We start from the raw sequence: 24,000 nt of genomic DNA, 5'->3' as shown, positions 1-24,000 counted from the left end.
TTAAGTTTTGTATTAACTAGCCAGCAGTGAGACCAGCGCTGGAATTTTCTTGAAACACTCAGTCGTCCTGATGTGTCTGAAGTGTGAAGTTGACCTTGTGTCCCCTGGGCTGGCTCCCACGGGAGCAGAGGGCTCACAGAAGCTGAGGAGGGGCAGGCGTCTGGGCTGCCGGTCACGCCGACAGCGTGCCGAGGGGAAGGCGGGGTCACGCCACCGCTTCATGGGACGAGGAGGCCGCCGAGTGCGCCATGGGCTTTTCGGAGGGCAGTTCAGCCTCTGCTCCTGTGGGCTGTGATGGCTGACTCCCTGTGTCAGCTTGGCTGGGCTACGGTGCCTAGACATTTGGTCAAATATTATTCTGGATGTTTCCATGGAGGTATTTTCTGGATGAGATTAACATTTGAATCCGTGGATTTTGAGGACAGTAGATTACCCTCCATAATGTACATGGGCCTCGGATTACTTGAAGGCCTGACCAGAGCAGAGATGGACCCCCCTCGCCCTCCCCCACCCCCTCCTCTCCCACCCCTTCCTCCTCTCCCATCCCTCTCCAGAGAAGGAATTCTCCAGAAGAAGGCCTTTGGAGTCCAGATGCAGCCTGTTCTTGGGTCTCCAGCCTGCTGGCCTGCCTCCCGGATTTTGGCCTTGGACCTCCATGATCATGTGACTCAGGTCCTTGAACTAAATCTCTGGGTCTGTGTCCTGTTGGGTCTGTTCCCCTGACAGACACCCAGGTGCCGTGTGGCTGCGTCTTTGCGTCTTTATGAACGACTGTACCTGATTGCTCTGCTGCATCCCTGCCCTTTTTAGATGATTTTTTTATTTTACATGATTTCAGACTTTAAAAGTTGCAGAACTTCCCATTTGCTCTCCACCCGGATTCCCCAAGCCTGAAACATTTAAACACATTTGTTGTGTCTTTCTCTGTATAAATACACTTTTTTTCTGAACCATTTGAAAGTAAGTTTTCGACTTCGTACTCCTTTCCTCCTAAAAACTCACATGTGTGGTTCGGAAAAATCAGGGAGACCCCCTTACAGACCACAGTGTCTGGAAAGAGCTCAGGACGCTGCCACGGCGGCGCTGCCCCCGCAGACCTTCCTGGGCAGGCTCGCACCCCCAGGGAGACCCACACAGTCGGAGCCACGGAGCAGACAAAGGCAGGCGACAGGTCGCTGACTCTGGCCTGCGCTCTGCAGAGTGGGGTTCTTAGGATATGGCTGAGGGGAGAGAAATGAACACAGAGATGTAGAAGAGCAACTGGATGGCAGAAGAATCTGGTTAACTGTTTTCAGCGGGATCTCCTGGAGCAGGATTTCTGCGTGATTTCGGTTTTAGCCGAGTGTCTTTTTCTCGACCTTGAAACGTCGTGTAAAGGTGAGAGGAACCCTGTTTAAAACACTGACTTAAATGCCGAGCCGTAAATACAGCCCGGCATGGTCCAGATCACGCAGTATCAGCTGGCCGGGCTCTGGCCTCTGTCAGAGACTCGGAGACTCGCACGGTTACCTGACTCTGGGGTGGGAGGGAGGGGGCAGTCCGTCGAGCTTCACAGCAAATCAGATGAAGGCAGGGCTGTGAGGCTGCGAGGTCGCGGAGGCCACAGTAAGGTGGTTTCCCGCAGAACTGAGTGATCTCTAAGGTTCCTGTAAGTTCTCACGTTCTGCACTTCACTGCAGTTTACGTTTCCCAGCTTGACCTTGAGCAAGCAGACCTGTGTTCTAAGTACTAGCACCTAAAATAAAAAAGGAAATCGGTGCGCCACAGTGAGACGGAGTCCGCCGGTTCCTGGGGAAGCCCGGTTTCCCCGGAAGTTACCTCTGCGCTTGCATTGCCTTCGTGGCTAGGCCTCCCTCCGCAGACACGGCCGTGGTTTTATAGCGCTGTCTCCTCCCCGGAGCCCCTCAGACCCAGTGGAGGGGGCGCTGTGACACAGTCAGTGGGGACAAGGATGCGCCTCCGCTGTCTGGCAAGTGGGAGGTGGCCCCAGTAGCCTTGGAGAGGCTGTGTTGGGTCAGGGCCAGCTCTGTCTGGCAGGAGCCGGCGGGCCGCCGTGGGAGCCTCGTGGGGTGACACAGCTGCGTGGCGGTGCGGCCGTGGCAGCAGCTCGCAGACCAGGGGCGTGTGGCGGCGTGCCCCGGGCACGGGGAGACGGGCCGGGCCGGCCCTGCCTGTGGACCGGGCTCCTGCTGCTGGTGGAAGTGGCTGTCCACCGCTGCGTCCTGTCACCCCACATGCTCGGAGGTCTTTATCCCCCTTTCCTGCGGAGTGGTCGGGCCCTCCTGTTAAACGAGAGCTCTGAGCCCACGTGTCGGCGCGGGAAGAGGGTCTGGAGGTCTGTAACCAAAGCTGTTCATCTTGGCTGCGGGCGGGCACGGGGAGACCAGGCCCCTGAGGTTAGGCTCCGTCCTCGCAGCCCGAGCTCGCTGGCTCCTGGGTCCTCGGGAGAGCGACACGTTGTGTCATGTTTGTGTTGATCATGTTTTCATCTGTTTGTGTCGAGGAGCTTTGTGCTTCTCTGTGCGGTTACCTGCTGTGTGGGCTTTGCAGGTAATAAATACACCCACTTAAAAAAAATTAAGGCTGCCTCTAGGCCATTAACACTTGTTACAGTCATATTGCAAAGAAGGGTCCCTGCGAGAAAGACCAGCACCCTACTTCACCCCTGCGGGGGCCCCCCGCCCCAAGTATCAGGCTTGGGGTCCCTGCTGTTCTCGGGCTCAAGCTGGTGAGTGTCTGTTCCTCGATGCTTCCTGAGCCGGGAGGCCCTGTCCGAGGTTGCACAGGGCCACCAGGAGGCGGGTGGGGCTGGGGTGGCCTCGGGCCTGCAGCAGCTCGGCTCCAGGTCGGCTTGGAGCCGGCCCTTTGCAGGTGAGCCCGCAGCTTTTTCTTGGACCAAGCCTGTGCCCTCAGGTGCTTTTTTCAGAATGCCTTTGTTAGTCAGGTTTTGCACCCATCCCTGAAAATCTGGCCTGCTGAGGGGCCCAGCAGTGCTCGAGCCCAAAGCAGACAGAGAGGTGCTGTCAGAGAGGCAGGGTGACCAGTTTGCCCCACTGTCACGGCAGGAGCCGGGATGGGACCCAGCCCACGTGGTCCAAATCTGTGCGTCTGGTTCTGTGGCTTCTCAAGCAGGCCTTCTTCAGTTTCATGGTTTCACACTGAACCACCTTAAGGAAACTGGCAAGTCAAAAGTCAACAGGTGAGGAAGCTATGAAAGTTCTCAAGTCACACCAGAGAACGAGGCACAGACCCCTAGTCAGAGCTCCAGCCGAGCAGGGCCTGCAGCAGTGGCCAGCCTTCCCTGAGCGGGCGGTGTCCAGGGGACCTGGTGCTCCGCAGCTGCCCTCACACGGGGTGCTGCGGGGGCTGCCTGGCCCATTTGCAGGACTGAATACAGTGCTGAACCCTGGGCATCTGTGATCAACTGGGGAGGAAGATGAAAGAGATTCAGAGGTTTTAAGACTAGGCCCAACATTTTATGCTTCAGCACCCGTCCCTTCGAGATAATCAAGCTGTTCTCATAGTGCTGGTTAATGCAGTTTTATAAAACCACTGGGGGAGAGACCCGGGGGAGGTATGTGGGGCAGAAACGGCCTTCAGTGTGCACAGAAAAGGGATGTCCATGCTCAGAACTGAGACTCACACTCGCCCGGACAGCTGGGTTTCGTCGTCTCTGTGTTTGCAGGTCGGTTACTAAGCCCTGCCTGGGGGAGGGGCGGCACCTGCTGTGGAAACCGCACAGGACAGTAGCTCCGTTCAGGTGCAGAGTGAAGAGCGCCCAAGGTGCGGAGGCCGGGAAGGAGCCGTGGGCTGTGAGCGGCGGCGGCAGCTCTGTGGGGCCACCGGAGCTCCGCCGCGTGGGGCTGAAAGGGCCTCGCGGTTGGCAGGGGGCTTCTGCAGCCGTGCGTTCGTGTGCTCAGACAAGGGAGAAAGAAGCTGTCCGACTGAACTGTGTCTCATTCTTCTGTGTGTATGTGCACATCCTTTTGATTTGCAGATTTAGTTTGTATGGAAAGTTTTCTTAAATTACATGTTGAAGAACTTTCACCCTTCAGCCTCTTTCTTCAGGGACCGCCGCCACGCAGGTGCTAAGTGTCCTTTGTCTTCATGAGGACATTTTTCTCTCCAGCCCCCTTCAGGGTTCTCCCCCGTTTTGTTCACTTTTTGCCGACTTTGTGTTTCCAGCTGTTTTGCACTCGGTGCCTCCGTGTCTGTGGTGGTTTCATGTCCTGTTTATTTTATTTCTTTGGGTCCTTTTGTTTCCTCATCAGTGTTTCTTTCTTTCTTTTTTTTTTTTTTTAATTTTTTTAAACACCTTTATTGTGCTGCGATTCCTGTACAGTGAACACACATTTCAGGTGCGCACTTCGATGAGTTCCGTCAGCGTTTCTTGGTGTCTTGGATGGGCTGTGCTGTGAATGTCGTGCGTCCCTTGGTGAGTGCTGGGTGTCCTTTGCCCGCTGTATTTCCTGTCTGCTTGTTTTTATTTTCGGGATTGGAGATCTCAGAGAGGAGAGGCTTCGTCCTGAACCGGTGGCTTGCTGCTGGATTTTGGGGCGGGGGCCTGGTGTGCGCAGCGTGGAGGGAGCGGCCCCTCCCAGGCTCCCAGTTTTGTGGGTGTGTGTGTGTGCCCACAGGTACAAGTGTGTGCTCTGGGTGTGAGTGCTTGTACTCGTGTGTGTGCACATGTGGGAGTGTAGAGTGCTCTGTCTTCTCCTCGCCAGCAGTGGGCAGTCCCCGCTGCCCCACCCGCAGCTTGCCGGGGAGATGATGCGAGGGCCAGCCTCCCTCAGTTTCCACCTTGGTCTCCTTAGTGTTAGTGAGTTTTAGGGAGAAGTGGGCAGAGGCATTTTTATTCAATTCTCTTTACAACTGGAGATACTCTATTTTATTTTGTTTTATTAATTTATTTTTTTAATCAACTGTACTTCAGTTAAAAAGCAAACAAACAAACAGACAACCCGTTTAAACTACGGGCAGAAGAACTGAACAGACGTTTTTCCAAAGGAGGAAATGCAGACGGGCCACAGGAACGTGGAATCTACTCAGCATCACCAGTATCAGCGACACGCAGATCAGAATCACGAGACTCCATCTCACCTGTCAGAGTGCCCGTCGTCAGAAATGACAAGTGTTGGCGAGGGCGTGGAGAAAAGGGAGCCCTTGTGCACTGCTGGTGGGAATGCAAATTGGTGCAGCCACCGTGGAAAACAGTATGGAGGTTCCTCAGAAACCCGAAACCAGAACCACCGCATGGCCCAGCATTTCCACTCCTGGGCGTACACCCGAGAAAAACAAACATTAATTCAAAAAGATACATACACCCCACTGTTTCTAATCACCAAGATATGGAAGCATCTCAAATGCACATCAGTAGATGAAAGGATAAAGATGTAGCAGATAAACACAGTGGAACACAGCTCACCTACAGAAAAGAAGGATGTTTTGCCATTTGCAGCCCTTCATTCACTTTTTTTTTTTTGCACTTCAAAAACCAGAATTTTATAACTGGCATAAACATTTCCATTGCATCAAAAAGAACAAAATACCTAGAAATAAACTTAACCAAGGAAGTTACCTATACTATGAAAACTGTAAAACACTGATGAAGGAAACTGAAGATGACACAAAGAAATGGAAAGATTTCTTGTGCTCTTGGATTGGAAGAATCAACACGATTGAAATGGCCATACGACCCAAAGCAACCTGCAGATCCCCATGCAACCCCTGTCAAAATACTCATGACGTTCCTCACAGACCTAGAACAGACAGTTCCAAAATCCACATGAACCACAGAGGACCCCAAACTACCAAAGCAATCTTCTGTAGGTCTTTTTTTTTTTTCCTCTTTCTTCTTTTTGTTCTCTTCTCTTATGACTTGATGACTAGAGAAGTTTCTGTAACATTAGTTGTAAGGCTGGTTTGTTGGTGCTGATTTCCTTTAGCTTTTGTTTATCTGTGAAGCTTTTGATTTTTTCTTCAAATCTTGCTGGATAGAGTATTCTTGGTTGTAAAATTTTCCCTTTTCATCACTTGAAATACATCATATCCCTTCTGGCCTGTACAGTTTCCGCTGAAAAATCAGCTGATAACCTTATGGGAGTTCCCTTGTATGTTATTTTCTGCTTTTCTCTTGCTGATTTTAGTATTTTCTCCTTATCCTTAATTGTTGTCAATTTGACGACCATGTGCCTTGGGGTGTTCCTCTTTGGGCTGATCTTGTGTGGTACCCTCTGCGCTTCCTGGACCTGGGTGTGTCCTTTCCCAAGTTGGGGAAGTTTTCGGTTAGTATCTCTCCAAAAGTTTTCTCAGGTCCTTTCTCTCTTCTCTTTCTGGGACCCCTGTAATGTGGATATCTGTGCGCTTCATGTTGTCCCAGGGTTCTCTTAAACTGTCCTTGTTTCTTTTCTTTCTTTTTTCTGCTCTGCAGCAGTGATTTCCACTCATCTGTCTTCCAGCTCACTGATCCCTCCTTCTGCCTCACTTAGTCTGTTCTTGGTTCCTTCTAGGGTGTTACTCATTTCAGTGATTTTTTTTCTTCAACTCTTGGGTATTCTTTATATTTTCTAACTCTTCGCTAAAAACTTTGCTCTGTGCATCTATACTCCTCTTGAGTTCTCTGAACATCTTTGCCATCATTACTCTAAACTCTTTCTTGGATAAATTGCCTGTCTCCACATCACTTGTATCTTCTGGGATTTTACCTTGTGCCTTGTCCTGGAAGAGATCCCTCTGCTGCCTCATATTGTCTATCTTTCTATTTGTATATTTAGGTAGATTAGTTACTTTCTCGACCTTGGAGAGGTGGCCCTCTGTGGGAGACATCCTCTGCGTCCCAGCAGTACACTCCTCTCTTATCACCCAAGGAGGTATTCTGTTTTATATACAATATTTATGGAGATAAAATTTAGATACTGTACAGTTCACCCATTTAAGGTGTACAGTTTGGGGGAGGGTACAGCTCAGTGGTAGATTGTTCACTTAGCATGCACGAGGTCCTGGGTTCAATCCCCAGTAGCTCTGTTAAAAGAATTTTTTTTAAGTGTACAGTTTATTCGGTGGTTTTGGTATTTTCAGGGTTGTATGGCCATCACCACAGTCAATTTTAGAACGTTGCATTTCCCCAGAAAGAAGCCCCGCACCTTTTAGCGGCTGCCCACCCTAAACTCCCCATCCCCCACCTCAGGCAGCTGCTAATCCACTTTCTGTAGATTCACTGACATTCCATGTAAGTGGAGTCATGTGGCAGGTGGTCTTCTGTGACTGGCTCTTTGGTCCAGTGTAATGCTTTCTGGGTTTGTTCTCGCTGTGGCATGTATCAGTGCTTGATTCCTTTTTGTGGCTGAATAATATTCCACTATGTGGATATACCACATTTTACTTATCCATTCATACACACTGATGGACATTTGAGTTGTTTCCACATTTTGGCTATTAAACACAAGTTTTTTAGTGGCTGCAGGCTTTTGTTTCTTTGGGGTATGTGTCTAAGAGCAGAATTGCTGGGCCACATGGGAATACTGGCTCACTTTTTGGGGACCTGCAGACTGGCGTCCAAAGTAGCTGCACCTTTTTACATTGTAACCAGCCATTTTTCATGGTTCTGATTTTTTCAGATCCTAGCTAGTGTCTGTCATTATTTGGTGACTTACTGATCATAGTCATAGTGGTGGTTGTGAAGTGGCATCTCATTGTGCTTCTGATTGGTATTTCCCTCCTGATTGGTAGTGTGAGGCATCTTTGTATGAGTTTATGGGCAGTTTGTATATTCTTTGGAGAAATGTCTGTCCAGCTCCCTTGCTCAGCCAACCCTTGGATTTTCTTTATTACTGAGTTGTGTATATATTCCTGATACAAATTTCTTACCAGTTGTATGATTTGCAAAAATTTTTTCCCAGAAGAACAAAGCTGGAGAGATCATGCTCTGACTCCAGGCTGTACTACAAAGCTATAATAAACAAAACAGTGTGGTGCTGGCACAGAAACAGACATGTGGATCAGTGAAACAGGCTGGAAAGTCCAGAAATAAACCCACACACTTAAGGTCAGTTAATCTATGACAAAGGAGGCAAGAATGTACAATGGAGAAAAGAAAGTGTCTTCAATAAATGTTGCTGGGAAAACTGGACAGCTACCTGTAAAAGGCTGAAATTAGAACATTCTCTAACGCCATATACAAAATAAACTCAAAATGGATTAAAGACCTAAATGGAAGACTGGGAACTATAAAACTGGGTGCTATAAAAGCCAGAAGAAAACATAGGCAGAACACTCTTTGATATAAATTGTAGCAAGGAGGTTTTTTTTTCTCTTAAGGCAAAGGAAACTAAAGCAAAAATAAACAAATGGGACCTAATTAAGCTTCAAGCTTTTTCACTGCAAAGGAGACCATAAACAAAATGAAAAGACAGCCTACTGAATGAGAGAAAATATTTGCAAATGATGCAACCAATAAGGGGTTAATATCCAAACATATAAATGACTCATACAACTCAATAAGAAACAAAAAGAAACCTGATTAAAAATGGGAAGAAGACCTAAATACTCATTTTTCTAAAGAAGACATACAGATGGCCAACAGGCGCATGAAAAGATGCTCAAAATTACTAACCATCAGAGAAATGCAAATCAAAACCACATTTGTGTGTGGTATGAAGGGCGCCCAGCTTTATTGTTTTGCCCTTGGATGTCCAGTTTACCTCATGCCGCTCATTGGAAAGACCTCTTCCCACCAGAATTACATGGGCACCCTTGTTGTGAATCAGCTGACCACACCTGTGAGGGTTTGCTGGGCGCTGTTCTAGTCCAGTGCTCCGTGTGTCTGTCCTCGGGCCAGTCCTGCGCAGCCCCGTGCACTGGAGTTTTGCAGTGAGGGTTTGAGACTGGAAAGTGTGAGTCCTCCAATTTTGTTCTTTCTTTCAGTGTTATTCTGACTGTTCCAGGTCCCTTGCGTTTCCATCTCGGTGCCGGCATCAGCCTGCCCGTCTGTGAGGAGGCCAGCTGGAGTGCTGACAGGGATTGTCTGAATCTGTAGATCATTCTGGGATTCTTGCCAGCTTTGCGGTGTTGAGCCCTCCAATCCACTGACACAGGATGTCTCTGCACTTTGTTAGGTCCCCTGCCTCTGTGCTTTTCAGGTTGGGAGCCCCTTTCTAACTGGCCTATCCTTTCAGGCTGCGTCTCAGTTCTGAGGACAGTAGTTTAAGAACTATTACAACCTCACTAATTATCAGAGAAATGCAAATCAAAACTACAATGAGGTATCACCTCACACCAGTCAGAATGGCCATCATTCAAAAGTCCACAAATGACAAATGCTGGAGAGGCTGTGGAGAAAAGGGAACCCTCCTACACTGCTGGTGGGGATGCAGTTTGGTGCAGCCACTGTGGAGAACAGTATGGAGATTCCTCAAAAGACTGAAAATAGACTTACCATAGGATCCAGCAGTCCGACTCCTGGGCATATATCCAGAGAAAAATATAATTTAAAAAGACACCTGCACCCCAATGTTCATAGCAGCACTATTTACAACAGCCAATACATGGAAATGACCTAAATGTCCACCAAGAGATGACTAGATAAAGAAGATGTGGTATATTTATACAACGGAATACTACTCAGCCATAAAAAGAATAAAACAATGCCATTTGCTGCAACATGGATGGACCTGGACATCATCATACTAAGTGAAGTGAGCCAGAAAGAGAAAGAAAAACAGCATATGGTATCACTTACATGTGGAATCGAAAAAAAGAACACAAATGAACGTATCTACAAAACAGAAACAGATTCGCAGACACAGAGAACAAACTTACGGTTACCAGGAGACAAAGGCGGGGATGAGGAGGGATAAACAGAGTCTGAAAACTGCACCCCCTGGGGAGGGATGGAAGGTTCGCTGTCTTGATTGTGGCGGTGGCTTCATGGGTGTCTGTGTCTATCACAAGTCACCAGGCTGTGCGTCTGGAATATGTGCAGCTGAGCACGGGAAGCGTACCACAATAAAGGTGCTGAAAACAAACAAAAAGCAAACCGATCTACGACAGCGGGTGTGAAGCTGGCAGCCGGCAGGTGGTCTCCAGGGCTCCGTATGTGTTTCTGGGCAGCTGCTGGGCACAATTCTAAACCAGGTCGAAACAAGCCCCCGCCAGCCTGTCGCTGCAGGGACCGCGGCTTCCCAAGCTGGTGGTGCAGGGCTCACGAACCCAAAGACCCTGCCAGGCCTTTGCCCTCCCTGCGTTCCGCAGCCCCTAGGAAGATGGATTTTTAAACTGTATTCTGGACGTTGTACCTTACAGGGAAGTAAAACCGCAGTGCAGTCCTCTCCACCTGGGTTCACATCGGGACCGACACCCACTCTCATCCCCGTGCACGCCTCACATCTCAAGGCTGCTTTTGTTTTTCGCCTTTTATTCAGAGGTAATGTTAGGTTTTCAGGGTTGTGGTGGAGTCTAGCGTCCCCGCGTCCCCTTCACCGCCCCCTGCGGGCAGCAGCGTGACAGCCAGTGGCACGGTTTCCAAAACCACTGTTGGCTCAGCGCGTCTTCCGACTTAACCGGTTCTTCCTCCGCCGTCCTTCCTCCGCCCCTGGATCTCGTCTGGTTGCAGCTCTGCAGTCATTGTTGCTCTTTCCTTGTCTTCTCAGGGGTGCTGGTCAGGCTACCTGACCACCTGATGGGGTCAGGGAGCTCAGGGGGAGGGCACCACAGAGGCCCATCCCCTTCCCGTGACAGCCGGTTACCATGACCTGCTGCTGGTGATGTTCATCTTGATCCCGTGGGGAAGGTGTCATCACCACCGTAAACTGAATTCACACGTTTCCCTCTCTGGACTGTTGACCACAAGGGAGCCGTCGTGTCCAGCCCACCCTCAGGGGGAGGGGGATTGAGCACCACTCCTGGAGGGAAGGTACCCGAGAATCTGGGGGGAGTTGCCCGGAGGCCGTGCGGAAGCCCCAGGCAGTCCCTCCAGCGCAGTGGGCAGGCGTCTGCTGCGCGGGGGTGAGTCTCTGTCCTTCCCGCCCCGTCTGCTCTTGTTACCTGGGGTCTCCTGTGAGACCCTCCGTCCCCGTGACCTCTCCTGGGCCTCACTCCGGACGCTGGCGGCTGCCTGGGGCCCTGGGTGGGAGCAGGACTGCGGGCCGGGTCTCGGAGCAGCTGGTACTGGACACGCGAGGTGTTAGCGCCCTGCCTGGCCCCAGTGGGGGTCGGCGGTCGGCCTCCCCGTTTCCTCGCAGGCTTACCTCTCAGTCACCAGATGGAGATGGACGCGTCCATCCACCCATCCCGTGGTGTGGACCTTGGTCTGCACCGAGTTCTTACTGGAGGCAGCAGGAGACATCCCTGCCCCGCGGGGCTGCTTCGCCCCACGCAGGGGCTGTGGTCTCCTGCTCGAGGGCGCGGCGGGAAGGAGGCACTGCTGAGACCTGACTCCATGTGTCCTGGGGGCCTTGTTCCCGCCCAGTCCTGCCTCCTCGCCCTCAGGGGGAGGTCTGCCTGTGTCCCCTGGGGGGCTCCAGGAGGGCAGTGAATGGGGACTCTGCTTCCAAAGGGCCACAGTGGGCACTGCCCTGGGAGCTGGCATTGGCGAAGGCTGGAGGGCGGGCTGGTTTCAGGGTGTGCGGGGCCGTGCAGAGTTGACCGGTGAGGCCTTAAGTGGGTCCCCCGGGCACCGCGGCCTCCCTGAGCGGGAGGAGGCAGCGTCTAACATGCTTTCTGCTTCCCCAGCGCGTCTACTACCTCTCGCTGGAGTTCTACATGGGCCGCACCCTGCACAACACGATGGTGAACCTGGGCCTTCGGAGCGCCTGCGACGAGGCCATGTATCAGGTACGGCGCCAGTCCGGGCCCCACACGCCCGCCCCGTGAGGGGAGCCGGGGAAGCAAGGGTTGAGTGGGAGGCAAGGCCTGGGCTGCCAGTGCGCCAGGCTTTGAGGCTTCCCAACCGCCGGACCCCTCGCCGCCCAGGCGGACTTACCTCGGCCAGAAGAGGCGGCCCTGCCCCTGCCTCTCTGCTCTGGAGCTAGTCACCCGCCTCCAGCCCCTGCCAGACCCCCACTCAGAAGAACCTGCCTTTGCCCAGATGCCTTTACTGGCTCTCACTCTCCTGGAGGCTTAATCCTTTCACGGGTCACCCGCAGTTTTACAGCAGAGCTGGAGTTGGTCACATTTGTTTTTTTGTCTCCTCCCCCCCACCTGGACGCTTGGGGTGGGACTCCAGAGGGTGAACCTGCAGCCTCCTGGCCTTTGCACATGTGGAAGGGGGCCTCACTCTTGGAAACTGCTGTAGGAGTCAGTATTTTGAAATTCAGTTTTGAAGTTTGAAAGTATTTTGAAATCTTACTTTGAGTCAGATTGCTGCATGTGTTTGTACCATTTGATTTAATAGATATTAAATCATTCCTCTATGAGTTTGCTGTTTTTATTTTCTCACAACTTTGCTTTCACCCTTCGCAGTGTATCAGATTCTCAAAGTGTGGTCCGGAGAGCCCCGGGCCCCGAGACCTTCCCGGGCTCCTCTAGGTCGGGACTGACTCCGTTCTCTTGTGTGTGCGGTGGGCCGTCAGAGGCTCCGTCCCGTGCGGTGCCACACAAGAGGGAAGCAGGATGTGCATTAGAGAGATTTGAAGAAATATAAAATACTCTTTTTAGTACACTTTTTTAATTTTAAAAAATGTAGTTATTTTTTCATTAAACCATAGCTGCACCCTCACCACCTTGACCGTTAAGTCTTAAGTCTTTTGGCAGCTTTTGAAATACTTGGGAACTTTCATTTTCATGCGTTGATTAAACAGATTTTTTTTTAATTGAAGGAAAGTTGCTTTACAATATTGTGTTAGTCTCAGGGGTGCAGCACAGTGACTCAGTGATGTGTGTGTATGTATATGCCTGTATTCTTTTTTTCAGTTCTTTTCCATTATAGTTTATTACAAGAAATTGAATCTAGTTCTTTGTGCTGTACAGTGAATCCTTGTTTATTTTATATATGGCAGGCTGCATCTGTTAATCTAATACTCCCCATTTGTCCCTCCCACCCTTCCCCCTGGTAACCGTAAGTTTGTTTTCTACGTCTGTGAGTCTGTTTCTGTTTGGTAAATACGTTCACTTGTGCTATTTTTTAGATTCCACAAGTAAGTGCTGTTATCTGGCGTTTGTCTTTCTGTCTCTGTCTGACTGACTTCACTTAGTACGACCACCTCCAGGTCCATCCACGTTGCTGCAAATGGCGTTATTTTATTTTTTATGCTGAGTAGTGCTCCATTGTATAAATATCCCACATCTTTATCCAGTCATCTGTGATGCACCCCCAAGGCTGCTTCCATGTCTTGGCTGCTGTAAATAGTGCTGCTGTGAAAACTGGGGCGGATGTATCTTTTTGAATTATGTTTTTCTCCGGATGTCTGCCCGGGAGTGGGACTGCTGGACCCTCTGGTAAGTCTGATTTTGGTTTTTGAGGAATCTCCCTACTGTCCTCCACAGCGGCTGCACCAATTTATGCTCCCACCCGCAGTGTAGGAGGCCCCCTTTTCTCCACATCCTAACACGATTTTAACATTGGATTTTCAGGTCTACAAGAAAGCAGACTCTAACCTTTGATAATTTGCTCACAAGATTTAAATAACTTTCCACCTGTTGCTTAAGGGGAAATACTACATAGTATTAAAATGTTACTTCTCTTTTTACTCACAGCTGGGGTTGGACCTCGAAGAGCTGGAGGAAATAGAAGAGGACGCTGGCCTTGGGAACGGGGGCTTGGGGAGGCTGGCAGGTAAGCCTGGGCTCTCGTCCAGGACAGGCTTCTCCTGACCAGTGCTTCAGTCTGGGAGCAGTGCCCACGGGGCCAAGCGGCTGCCTAACCCGGCTCACCTGTCCCAGCGGGTCCCGTCCCTACCCCGACTGCCGGCGGGCTCCTTCCTGCTGGCTCCCAGTCGCCTTCCCTGCCACTCAGTGGTGCCACTGGCCTTCCCCATGGCCTTGGGTGACAGCCCATGGGTCTGAGCCCTGTGGCTCCTGGAGCCGCGTCCCTGTTCAGCCCGGGCAGCCCTGAGCCTGCTGTAGCGTGCCATGCCCCTCCCACGAGGGTGATTTACTCAGAGCGAGCCCAGGGCTTGCGTTTGTGGGCCCGGGCCTGACACCCCAGGCCCTGTGCCTACTTGGTGAGTTGGTGAGTTGGCGTGTATGTCATTTGCTGGTGTTTTCATGTGGAGTTTCAAATTTTTCTCTTTTTAATTTAATCCAGAAGTTTAATAAAGCTGTCTTCTGGATCTTTATTCGGAACATTGTGATTTGTCTTCAGGACATTTCGATCAGAATGAGGGCTCGATTTGGTGGCGTGCACTCACCTTCTTGGGGCCCCAGGGGCACTCTGACACCTTGGTTTTCAGCACGTGGATGGTGAAATGCCCCCTTCTAGCCCCTGTTTCTGTGTCGTCCTTACCCAAGTCGGGGGAGGTATTTCGTGGTGTCACCCCACCAGGCAGATGGCTTTCACACGGAGTGTGTGGAGGCCGGGGAGCCTGCAGCCTGAGTGAGGGCAGTGTGTTGTGCCGGGCCGGCTTGGTGGTGTTCTCCGTCGGACTCAGTCTCCTTCCCACACCCCCATGAGCTGGCCCGGCCCCAGGCACTTGGGGTCCCTGTGCCTCTTCCCGAGCATAGGGCCAGCTGGTCACCCCAGAGTCGCGGCCTGATGCCCCGCGGGCCAGCCCTGCGCCTGCTTGACTTGGTAGCCAGGCCTGGGCTCCAGTGGCCTCCAATCTGCTGAGTGTCTCTGGTCCCAAGCAGCTCTTTGTGCTGGGTTTGCAGCCTGCTTCCTTGACTCGATGGCCACCTTGGGTCTGGCAGCGTATGGTTATGGGATCCGCTACGAGTTCGGGATTTTTAACCAGAAGGTCGTCAATGGCTGGCAGGTGAGTGCGGCTTGGCTCCCTCGGCCACTGGCAGCCTCGTTTGCACAGAGGCCAACCTTCTGCCGTCTCCCTGACACTTGCGGGGGAAGACGTCCGAGGGGCCAGAGGCTGGGCTCTGCAAAGCTCTGAGGAAGGGTGAGCCTCTTCTGAGGCGTCGGACAGCCAAGCAAAATGGTCAAGGCTGCCTGGGCGGAAATGCAGCCCCACCCTCTCCACTGGGCGAGGTGCGCATTTCCCTCAGTTTGGCGTTTCAGAATGGAAGGACAGCTCTCCACGCAGCTGGAGAGTAGTTTGTTTAAACAATGTGGAGTCCAGAAGCCAGAGAAAGCAGAGCCAGAGTTAGGATCAGAGTCTGTAAGAGGGAAGTATCGCAGTCTGCGTGAAGCCCTCGACCTCGGCCGCGTTTGGGTCCTGCAGGTGTGCGCGGCCGTGCGCGCTCACCAGCGTTGTGCCTGAGCCCTGGGCACGCCGCTGTGTGTATACTGACCGAAACATAAACGCATGGCGAGCACGTGCACGCTGCAGTGTCCTGGAGGGCCGTGCAGAAATCTGCAGCTTACTTTGCGCCAGAAACTAACGGGTGGGTGGGCGGAGACGGGGTAGACCAGGCACACGGCCTAAGGAGCCGACTCGGCAGCGCCCAGGTGCTGGGTGGGCTGTCACCGCCAGTTCTCTGGCATTTCCGTGTGTTTGAAGGCGCTCAAGGTATGCTGTCAGCCGAGAGAGGCCTGAGCAAAAGCAAAAAGAGACAAAATGCTTGTACCATCGCTGAACCTACAGAAACGCTCCCTCCAACCTTGAAGAGAGGAGAGCACTTTCCCTCCGGTGCCTCCCGGGTGACTTTGCTCACGGTCGCGTGTGCGCCTCGGCTGCGCCCCAGCCTTGCACGTGGGCTCTGGCCCTTCCTGGCTCTTCTGCAGTGAGACAGCGGGTGTGTTTACAAGACAGACTGAGGTTCCTCCCGCCAGGGGGGTGTTAGGTCATAGGGAGGAAGGTTTTGGTTTTCTGTCTGTCAGTCTGTTTGGCCACAGACACTTCTTTCTTCTGGTTCCTTGTTCCTGTACCTCTCGCCATCCTGCTTAACAATTCAAAGGCAGTCCTCAGATGACAAGCGAGTGGTAAACTTGCCCTCGTCCCTCCCCGTTGTCCAGGGAGCCAGGCAGGCAGAGTGAGTGTGGCTGTAGCACGTGGAAGCATGGTCCCTAAGCAGCCTTGGTGGCCAGCCTGCCTGTCAAGAGGGGTCTCTGGAGGGGAGACCCCATGCTTCTTGGATCTGGGAAGTGCTGCTTCTGCAGGCAACTAACTCACTGGCCTGCTCTGAGGAGACAGCCGGGTTGGGATGCTGGCGTCTCATCACATCCAGGGACAGGCCACTGGGAAGTCAGGTGGCAGGACAGTCCTGCTAGGCGCGCCCTGGAGCGGACCACGGTGAAGCAGCCACCATCCTAAGATGCTCGACGACCCAGCTGCTCTTTCTGGGGACCAGCCGTTAATTCACAGACCCCTCAAAATAACATACGTCGTTAAATTGGAAGAAAAAAGATTTGATCTCATTTAAATTTTAGTTAATTTAGATTTGTAATTCTTCACTCACTGCCCCGACAAACTAATTTATTCCATCACTTGGAAGCAGAGAAAGTCCCCAGGGCAAAGGGAAGAGCAGCCCCACCAAACGCTGCTTCTCCAAGGCTGCTCGGGGCCGTGGGCTGCGTCTAGCTTGTGGGAATGGCTTTTCCGTATTTTCTGGTTTTAGGTGGCACTGGGTGCAGTTTTGGGAAAATAAGCTGCCTTGAGGAAGGCGCAACAGAGGTGGTGCCTTCCGGTGGCGTCGGGCACGCATGGGTCTGTAAAGCCGCTTTCAAAGCAGTGGACTGCCAGTGATTTTTCGTTTACATCAGCCTGACTGAGATATCAAGCGGTTTTTAATGTATTTAAGGAGCAGGGCAGCCATCCTCACTGTATTTCCAAAACATTTTCGCCACCCAGCGAAGAGACCCTGTCCCATTCACAGCCCTGCCCCAGTGCCAGGCAACACTGTGTCTGTGAAGTGGCTTCCTGGACACGCGGTGTGGATGGAGTCACCCAGGACGTGGCCTGTCCGTGTGGCGTGCCTAGACTTGTTCACGCTGCGCCTCAGGACTTCTTCCTGTTTGCTGCTAAGTTCAGGGCGTTCTTAATGCCTTGTCACTTCGATGTATTTTTCTGAATTTGATGAGTTTTCTTGTTGAATAGTCCTCAGTGTTCATTGTTAAACACTCAGCTGTGCCGTAAGTAGGCCGCGGTTTTTGTTTCCGTGCTGGTCGGCGTCCCCAGGACCCACCTGCTGTGGGTCCCTTGCAGGTGGAGGAGGCCGACGACTGGCTGCGCTATGGCAACCCCTGGGAGAAGGCCCGGCCGGAATACACGCTCCCGGTGCACTTCTACGGGAGGGTGGAGCACGGCCCCGAGGGCGTGCGGTGGCTGGACACGCAGGTACCGCGGGGCGTGGCTGGGGCAGTGTGGCTGGGAGGTGTGGCGCTGGGAGGTGTGGCTGGGGCGGCGTGGCACCAGGCTTCAGACAGTGGGAGACGCTGACTGAGCTGCCCTTCACAGTGTAGTCAGTGTTGCGTTGGGTCAAGACCCGCAGTAGTATAACGACAGGCAGGATGGTCCTGGGCAGGGACAGGCACTGACACCTGGGTGTGACTGGCCCCAGGCTCTCAGTCGTGTCCCCCAGGGCATCTCGCCAGTAATTCTGAGCTGTCGGAGCCCTGGGCATGTGGGGCCTTGGGTGGATGTCCTGGAATGGAGCGCCCCCACCCCATTGGGCCCTTTGGGGGAACCAGGGTAGGAGCACCGAGCACTTGGCAGAGGGGGTATATTGGCTGCAGTGGGCACCGGTAAAGGGTGCATGTCTGGGGCATAGAGCAGGCGAAGAGGCTTCACGGCAGGGTGGCCACGGTGAGGGAGGAACCTCTGTCGGCCCGTGGGGTGGGCAGCTGAATGAAAATGGGGCGGGTCCATGAGGCCTGGGAAGTCATGGGCATGCAAGAGTGAGTCGTCTGGGTTCTCTGCAGCGTAAGTGATCCGTCGATCTGGCACCCGGGCCAGAGCGGCTGGCAGCCTTGGAATGCCGTGATGAGCTGTGTTTGATTTGAAAAAGCAAGAGTGGTGTCTGGTTTTCAAGCTGTATCCACTCATGGAAGAGTGGGTGTGGGGTGTATGAGGAGGCCCAGGCTGCCGGCATCCCACGCGGATGTGACGAGGGCCTCAGCCTGGAGGGCAGGCTTGCCGGGCAGGGGTGGGGGCTGGGGGCAGTGGGTTGAGGAGAGGCGAGGAGGGAGGGTGACGCTGGGGCTTCACCTCAAGGCTGCGTCCCAGGGCCCTTTGTGGCTGTCAGGACCGCTTCAGCTCGTGGAGCCGCATGGAAGCACCACCACAAGCTGGCCAGAATCCGAGGGTCCGAGGGCAGAAGTGACCCTGAGGCTTGTGCCCCTCTTCCTGAGCTTGGTGGGAACAAGGCTGAGGCTCCTGGGCAGGTGGGATGGGGAGGGAGGGGGCAGCCTTCTTCAGGGGGAGCAGGTGCAGTGTGTTCTGTTGGGAGGGGCTGTGAGGCTGGCTGAGTTCTGCTGAGGGTTCGAGGTCAAGGCTTGTGGCAGGAGGGGACGTGGGACATGGGTCGAAACAAGTTGTCTGTGGGCAGGAGGTTGCTCAGGCAGTGCTGAGTGAGAAGACGACAGGCGGGACCGGGCACGCGGGAGGAGTGGCTGCCGGGGATGGAAGCAGGCAGAGCTCGACAAGGGAAGCTGACGGGGAGTGGAGTCAGGCTCACCCCCGGCTGCCTCACGTGCTCCTAGCTCGGGACGTGGGGTGGGCGGGCCGGCATGGCGCAGGGCAGGCTGGGCCTATTCTGAGCAGGAGCAGCCACGGAGGCAGAGGCAGCCTGCGGCTTCCAGAGGGTGGCAGGCGGCCAGGCCTGTGGACCGCGTCTTTGTCCGCAGGTGGTGTTGGCCATGCCCTACGACACGCCGGTGCCTGGCTACAAGAGTGACACCGTCAACACCATGAGACTGTGGTCTGCCAAGGCACCCAATGACTTCAAGCTGCACGACTGTGCGTCCCCTCCTGTCCCCATCTGGGGGGGCCGACCCCAGACTCGCCGCGAGCTGCGCTCACACACAGAGCCTGTGAGGCAGGGCTTCCCAGGGACCCCGTGCCCTCCAGAAAGAGCCAGGGGCCTTGCTGGGTGTGGGAGGGCAGCCCTGCAGCTCCAGGCGCCTCCTGCACAGGAGCGCTCGTCCTCAGGCTGATGGGGAGAATCCACAGCGCCAGGGCCAGAGGAGCCTTGGCCGGCGGGCGGGTCCTCACCTTCATCTCTGCCCTCAGTCAACGTGGGCGGCTACATCGAGGCGGTCCTGGACAGGAATCTGGCCGAGAACATCTCCAGAGTCCTGTATCCCAACGACAACGTGAGTGGCTCCGTCCCTCCCACATGTCCGCTGAGGCCCGCGAGCAGGTCCAGGAGGCTGGGCGCGCCATGGCCTCTCCTCTGCCCTCTGCCCTCTGCCCTCTGCCCGGGAGAGCTCCTGGAGGTGCTCGGCCTTACACCTCCTTCCCTGTGAACACCGGCCACCCTGCACTCTGCAGGCCGCCCTGTGCGGGGCCACGGAGCCATCAGACCCCTACCTGGCTGGTTTCTGCTCTTGTTCCCCTGAGGCCAGTTCCCTGAGAGCTGGGTGATGTGTGTCGGGTGGGGCCAGTGGTCCTCGTGTTGCAGTGACGCCTTGAGATGCGTGACGGTCACTGTCTGACAAGCTTTTAACGTGCGCCCACCATGTGCGAGGGGAGGGCGTCCCAGCCACTCCTCCACTGCCACCAAATTCAGCGTCTGGCAGCTTGTTGCTGCCAGACAAGCCTTGGAGTCTGCCCAGCTCAGTGGGTCATGTGCTTTTTCATTTTATCAGAGAAACATGTGCACGCCGTAGCTGGGGGCACCGGGCTCCAAGGCTCACAGGAAGGTCACCCCGCCCCCCACTCGGGAGGGTCCAGCAGCTGCCCACGCTTCCGGCAGGAGGCGTTCTGGAACGCCTCGCTTGGGAGAGGGCGTCCCGGCCCCGGCCCTGGCCCTTCCCTGTCCTCGTTCAGGGCACTGCGGCCCCTGCCGGCTGCCGCCACAGCCCCTCCCCGACTGCAGGTCACATGCAGGCTGGGCCCTGGAGCCTCGGGTCCCCTGACCGTGCCCGGGCCCTGCTCTCCATGCCGCTCACGCCTCCGCGCCCCCCGCCGGCCGGAGGCCCGCGCGGCCGGAGGCTGGGCCGCGGTGCCAGAGCTGCGCGTGTCCGCAGTTCTTCGAGGGCAAGGAGCTGCGGCTGAAGCAGGAGTACTTTGCCGTGGCCGCCACCCTCCAGGACATCGTCCGGCGCTTCAAGTCCTCCAAGTTCGGCTGCCGCGACCCCGTGAGGACCTGTTTCGACACTTTCCCAGACAAGGTGTGTTTGTCAGCTGGTGAGCTCAGTGCCGAAGGGCTGTTCGCAGGTGGGGCTGCCTCCTCTCGGCGGCGGGAGGGCCAGGCAGGGCAGGCTGCGCTGGGCTCGGGGGCCTCGAGGCCGTCCGGGACGCCGGGAGTGGCCTCCTCGGGCACAGCAGAGGGATTTGCAGTCTCAGTTCAGCGACTTAAACAGTCTGCAGGCGTATCCCAGGTGGCGGCAGCGTTCCGGGCATGGGGCCCCGGGCGCCTGCTGCCGAGCCGCCCCTGCTCCCCAACCAGTCTCCACGCCGGCCCGGTGCCGGGCCGGGCTGTCTGCTTCCTGCTGTCGGCCCTGTGACCAGCTTCCCGGGGTGGGCGGCTGAGGACCCCACTTCTACACATGCCAACCGTGGGCCCCCCACGGGCGTGTGAATGCAGGTGGCCATCCAGCTGAACGACACGCACCCGGCCCTTGCCATCCCCGAGCTCATGCGGATCCTGGTGGACGTGGAGAAAGTAGACTGGGACAAGGTGAGCACTGGGGACAGGTGTGCCGGGCAGCTCCCGGGAGTGCCGTCCCCGCCCCCGCAGCCCCACCGGGAGCTGCCCTTCAAGCCTGTCCTGACAGCACGCGTGGGTACTGAGCTCGTCCTGGGACGTGGGGGCCTTGGGAGCACAGAGGGACGTCGTCCCTGGGAGACAGGGTCGTGGGAGCGGGTGTGGGGTTTCCCCCAAGGAACCAGGACACTGAGTGAGAGCAGAAGTGAAAGGCTACAGAAGAGTGACTCTCTGGACGACAAGAGGAGGATGCTGGCACTTGCCAGAGCCTCCGCCTACATTCGTTCATCTTGGAACTGGGGCAAGAACACCCAGCAGGGTTAGGTTTGAAGGAATGCGTGGCTTACGTGTTTCTAGGCTTGTTTTCCTAACTCAGTTTACTTTGGTTCTAGGTTCTTTAGCGGGGTTTTCTTGATCTTGTTTAATTAAATCAACACGTGAAACTGTTCCACCCAATTTTTTTTTAGCACCCGGAGCCCTTTCTGGTCTCTGGTGTGGGGAGCACTTCCGGGCGGGCTGGCAGGTCCTGCTCACTCCGGCCCGCGGAGGGCGAGTCCCCTCAGCACTGACCGTGGGGCCAGCTTGGTGGGAGTTAAAGCTGCCCAGCGCTGTGCTCGGTTTGCGGTGACTCCCGGTAGCGGGGAGGCCGAGTCGCTGGGCATGGACGTGAGGGGCACGTGGGTCGAGTATGGAAAGTGACGGGCTCGCTGTGGGTTCGGGAGGCTCCAGGCCGCAGGGAGCAGAGCGTGCGTCTGGACCCCGGCCTCTGCCCTGGCTCCTGGCAGAGAGCTGCTGTCTCCCAAAGGAAGCATTGGGTGTCCCGCATGTTCTAGGCCTGGGAAATCACGAGGAAGACCTGCGCCTACACCAACCACACGGTGCTGCCCGAGGCCTTGGAGCGCTGGCCCGTGCCCATGTTTGAGAAGCTGCTGCCCCGGCACCTGGAGATCATCTACGCCCTCAACCAGCAGCACCTGGACGTAAGTGCCGGTCCAACCCTCCTGTGCTGACCGGGGCGCCGACAGGCCCCCTCTGCCCTGGGGTTTACTTCCTGACCAGAGTAGTTTCTGTGCAGCAGAGGCCTTTGGGCTGGGGGCGTCCCTTGGCAGAGCTGCTGGCCGGAGTACACTCATCTGGGCCCCTGCCGTGTGTGTGGGAGTTGCGGGTTGAGGTCTTTCTAAAACGTTCCCATCTCTGGGCTGGGTTCAGATGTAAGTGTCTGAGCTCCTGGAATGCCAGAGGTGTTTGTCCTGAGACGTCACAACAGCATCTGGGTGATCTGGAACAAAGCACCGTTTGCCTTTTCCGTTACTTCCAGAGAGGACAGTGGTCCAGGACCAGGGGAACTTAGCACTCAGGCGTGCTCACAGTCCATTTTTCTAACCTTCTGGATGACACAGTAGCAGTTCCCACTGGTCAGGATGTGGCTGCGCCCTGCCGGGCCAGCGGGGACCGCACCCTCTGTTCCTGGACATCACTCGGCATGTCCTGGGCATCCGGGCCTCCTGTCTCCTCCCACAGGGCAGCCCCACCAGGTCTGCAGTCTGGACCCCTGCTGCCCTCGGGGTGGACGTGTGCTGGGGCCTGCCTGGAGTCTGGGCTGCAGCCACCCTGCTCTTGGCTCTGTCCCGGCAGCATGTGGCCGCCCTGTTCCCCGGGGACGTGGACCGCCTGCGGAGGATGTCTGTGATCGAGGAGGGGGACTGCAAGCGCATCAACATGGCCCACCTGTGTGTCATCGGGTCCCACGCTGTCAACGGCGTGGCCAGGATCCACTCGGAGATTGTGAAGCAGTCGGTGTGAGTGGCCCGCACTTCCCGGAGCTGCCTCTGATCCCAGGCCGGCCATCCTCAGTGCAGTGGCTGAGGCCAGCGTCAGGGAGCCAAGCCCTCTTGTCACCAGGAGGTCCTCTGTCTGCGTTCTCCGTCTGTCCAGGCGGAGGCTCCTGCCTGGGGACTCGTGTCCCGGCCGGGACGGGGCAGGTCAGGCGTGATGGGCTGGGGCTCGTCCGAGAGGAAGGAGGAGTCTGTAGCTCATATTCCATGCCTCCCACCCTCCTTGGCGGGAGGGGATCTCGGTGCACCTCCCGTGAGCGCCTGGCCGCCTCCACAGGTGTGTGTGCGGAGGCTGCCCCGCGGTCCGGTCCAGGTGCTGCCCTGGGGCCTCGCCCGGGGCCGTTCCGTCCCCCCTGCAGACTTCTCTGCAGGGGGTGGTCCTCATCTTACCGGCGAGGACGCTGAGCCCTGGGCTCTCAGGCCTGCCCACTGCCCACTGCCACGACCACGGGAGGTGGCCAGGCCGCAGCCCGCCCAGCGCGGACGTGGGTGAAAGGCCGCGCCGCCCGCCCGCCGGCTTCCCGGGCGTGGAGGTGCCGCCTGCCCTGGCCGCTGGGGGGCGGGGCGGGCGGGCGGGGCCCCTTCGAGGTGCCTGCGTCTCCTGCTCAGATCAGCCTCTGTGACAGTCGCCTGTTTTCTGCGTTCGTAGCTTTAAGGATTTCTGTGAGCTGGAGCCAGAGAAGTTCCAGAACAAGACGAACGGCATCACGCCCCGGCGCTGGCTGCTCCTGTGTAACCCGGGGCTGGCCGACACCATCGTGCAGGTAAGATGGCACCTCCGAGCCCAGCGCCCGGGGGTGCCTTGCAGTTGGGACGCCCGGCGAGGGAGAGCTGGGCTGGGCAGTCGGTCAGCAGCCCCAGTAGCCGGTGCCAGAGCTGAGAGGCGAGGTCCTGGGCCCAGGCCGGCTGCCCGCTGGAGGCCTTCGTGAGCCGGACACGTGGTCGCTACCGACTTGCTGACTTGCTCGCTCAGGAAGGCAGGTGCCGGTGGGGGTGGGCCTGGGACGAGGGCTGCGTGTCAGGGCCGGCTTCCCCAAGAGGGACGGACGGCAGAGCTGAGGGCTCAGAGCTGACGGGAGGCGGCTGGGAGCAGCGCTGCAGGGGCAGCGGGTCTCTGCTCCAGGGCGCTGCGCGGGGGACACGGCCCGCCCGGGTCTGGCCAGCGTGGCCTCGGTGCCGGGCCAGGCTGCGGACACGGCCCGGTGTCGGGAGGCCAGGAGTTTTCCTCTGGGTCCTAAATGAGCAACAGGGAGGT

General features: G+C 55.8%; 1 protein-coding gene across 2 annotated transcripts in view; it reads left to right on the top strand.

The window, feature by feature from the left end:
• Positions 1 to 24,000, top strand: part of PYGB (glycogen phosphorylase B) — a 37,820-nt gene that overhangs the window by 3,684 nt on the left and 10,136 nt on the right. For both annotated transcript variants that reach the window (XR_012500731.1, XM_074347745.1), the window contains exons 2-12: positions 11,728 to 11,829; positions 13,690 to 13,768; positions 14,803 to 14,906; positions 17,247 to 17,378; positions 18,887 to 18,998; positions 19,272 to 19,354; positions 20,231 to 20,374; positions 20,791 to 20,883; positions 21,744 to 21,890; positions 22,546 to 22,709; positions 23,395 to 23,509. Coding sequence is in view for 1 of the 2 variants with exons in the window: in XM_074347745.1 (XP_074203846.1) it covers positions 11,728 to 11,829; positions 13,690 to 13,768; positions 14,803 to 14,906; positions 17,247 to 17,378; positions 18,887 to 18,998; positions 19,272 to 19,354; positions 20,231 to 20,374; positions 20,791 to 20,883; positions 21,744 to 21,890; positions 22,546 to 22,709; positions 23,395 to 23,509 (1,275 nt within the window). In the remaining variant the exon portion in view is untranslated. The remainder of the gene's footprint in view (positions 1 to 11,727; positions 11,830 to 13,689; positions 13,769 to 14,802; positions 14,907 to 17,246; positions 17,379 to 18,886; positions 18,999 to 19,271; positions 19,355 to 20,230; positions 20,375 to 20,790; positions 20,884 to 21,743; positions 21,891 to 22,545; positions 22,710 to 23,394; positions 23,510 to 24,000) is intronic.

Source organism: Camelus bactrianus, chromosome 19 (assembly GCF_048773025.1).
Source record: "Camelus bactrianus isolate YW-2024 breed Bactrian camel chromosome 19, ASM4877302v1, whole genome shotgun sequence".
Taxonomy (NCBI): Eukaryota; Metazoa; Chordata; class Mammalia; order Artiodactyla; family Camelidae; genus Camelus; species Camelus bactrianus.
Note: the sequence above shows the minus strand (reverse complement) of the source record. Positions and strands in the feature narration are given on the sequence as shown.